The sequence below is a fragment of the Gavialis gangeticus genome, unplaced genomic scaffold (genome assembly GCF_001723915.1).
Source record: "Gavialis gangeticus isolate Ggan-Ray unplaced genomic scaffold, GavGan_comp1, whole genome shotgun sequence".
In the NCBI taxonomy this organism is placed as follows: domain Eukaryota; kingdom Metazoa; phylum Chordata; order Crocodylia; family Gavialidae; genus Gavialis; species Gavialis gangeticus.
Window position 1 is genome coordinate 26,917,496 of NW_017729034.1, and position 1,961 is coordinate 26,919,456.

Sequence of the window (1,961 nt, forward strand, 5' to 3'; positions counted from 1 at the left end):
ACAGTCACCTTGCTGGGGTCACCTGACCCCCAGTTATCTCTCCTGCTTGGTAAAGGGGGCTGGGCCCAATGATATTCCGTGGTCCCTTCCATACTTACAGTCTTTGAATCTATGAATTTTCAGACTGCTCAAAGTCTGAATTTTGTTCATCTAAACTAGTCAGGGAATGTTTACAAATAGAGCAAACAGGAAACTGAAATTTCCGTTCTGTGGAAAAATGACATTTTGACTTTCCAAAATAGAAATAAAACCCTGACATTTTAAAATTTCACATGAAACAAAAATTTCCAAACCATCCAATGCTATGTTTAGTTAAAGTAAAGCAAAGTATGTTTTGTTTCAACTTTCCTATTATATTAAAATAGTGTATGAAATATATGGAATTAAAATTAATGCAGTGGTTTTCAACTAATTGGCCTGTGGGCCAGATCCAGCCTGCAGAGCCATGGCATCCAGCACGCAGAGCTCATTATTGATACAAAATCATGTGGCAGCGAGCAGTGGTAGCATTAATTGCCACTTCTGTGCTGCCAAATTTCCAGACCTGTGGAGAGACATGGCCCTGTGTGCTAGATTGCACTAGCTTGTGGTCAGCCAGATTCGGTGTGCAGGATTGCACTCAAGGACTGATCCCATGTGCCAAACCCACAAGGGATTCAGCCCACAGAACAATCCTGCACCATGTATTTGGCCTGCAGGGCTAGAAGGTTGGCCACCACTGAATTAATGTAATGCCAAAGTCTAAATGAATGTAAAGAATAAGTAAAGTTGGTGGGGAGGTTGCATTGTTTGTAATAAAAACATAATGTCTGTAATAAAAACGCGTTGTTGAAATCAGTATGTTCTCACACAATATTTTGATTTAATCAAAATTGCCTTCCTGATTAAAAACAATTTTGTTGTAAGTAGAACTCATTTAAAAACATTCAAATGACAAATGTTCACAATAACCAGCATGTGTTTGCAAACAGAAAGCAATCTGTATTCATTCAGTAATTTATTATTAACAAATAGCTCTACTAATAGGACCTTTGAGTGACTTCACCTGTCATTTTGTAGGTTTGCTGAAGCAAAATCCCTGGGAGAAAAAGTAAATGAAGTAAGAAATAAAATAAGTAAGTGGACTTTTTTTTAACTTCCTTATATGTATATAGAATTAGTATGAATTCAAAATGATCTGGGGAGCTGAAACACAATGTAAGTAACTTTTAGATGAGTTTTCGACCTATCGTCAATGAATGTGATAATTTTAAGTAACAACTTTGATTATTAAAAATTCCATAATCAGAAATCCTAGGTTTCTGTTGGACAGATTGTGTAATTTGCAGATTATGATCATGATTATGATGGACATCACTTATCTTAAAGAAGACTTTAGTCATCTTTACAGGGTGTTAGCATTTAAGATTCAGAATTTCATGAAGAACAAATCCAAATGTATGTGTAGTTTAGATTGCAGACTCTCTGATGATGGATTGTATTTACCTGTTTATTTATACCAGTGGTGCTGAAACTGCAGCCCACATGCTAGATCTGGCCTTTAGAGTTGTGTCCTCCTACTCGCAGGGCTCCCATTGGGTCCAGAAATTTGATGGTTGGGAGCATGGCTTCATCACAGGCATTTAGCAAGGCATTTGAAATTGAGTAAAGAAAATGATAATGGCAATGGTAGGCTTTTTACCAAAAAGTAAAGGCAATCATCCTAAAAGCCAATAGGAGTGCAGAATGACTATGATGCTGGCAATGTGGTATTGTCAGAAATATACCTGTCCTTTATTTCCTTTATGCTATTACACCAGATAGGATCAAATCCTACCTTCCTTTTTTACCTGTTTACTAGAACTGTAAGGAATGTGTGGAATCTATATATTATTTTTAGGGAAAGTATGTTATGAATCCCCTCACCTCAGTCCCTCGAAAAATCATAGAGCAGATCCTCAAGGAATCCATTTCTAAGCATT

The 1,961-nt window shown here is 36.9% G+C and overlaps 1 protein-coding gene across 3 annotated transcripts in view; it reads left to right on the forward strand.

Annotated features, from left to right (window-relative positions):
* KIF6 (kinesin family member 6) overlaps nt 1–1,961 on the forward strand; it is a 518,996-nt gene that overhangs the window by 396,760 nt on the left and 120,275 nt on the right. For all 3 annotated transcript variants that reach the window (XM_019527228.1, XM_019527227.1, XM_019527229.1), the window contains one exon: nt 1,060–1,115. In XM_019527228.1, coding sequence (XP_019382773.1) covers nt 1,060–1,115 — 56 coding nt within the window. The remainder of the gene's footprint in view (nt 1–1,059; nt 1,116–1,961) is intronic.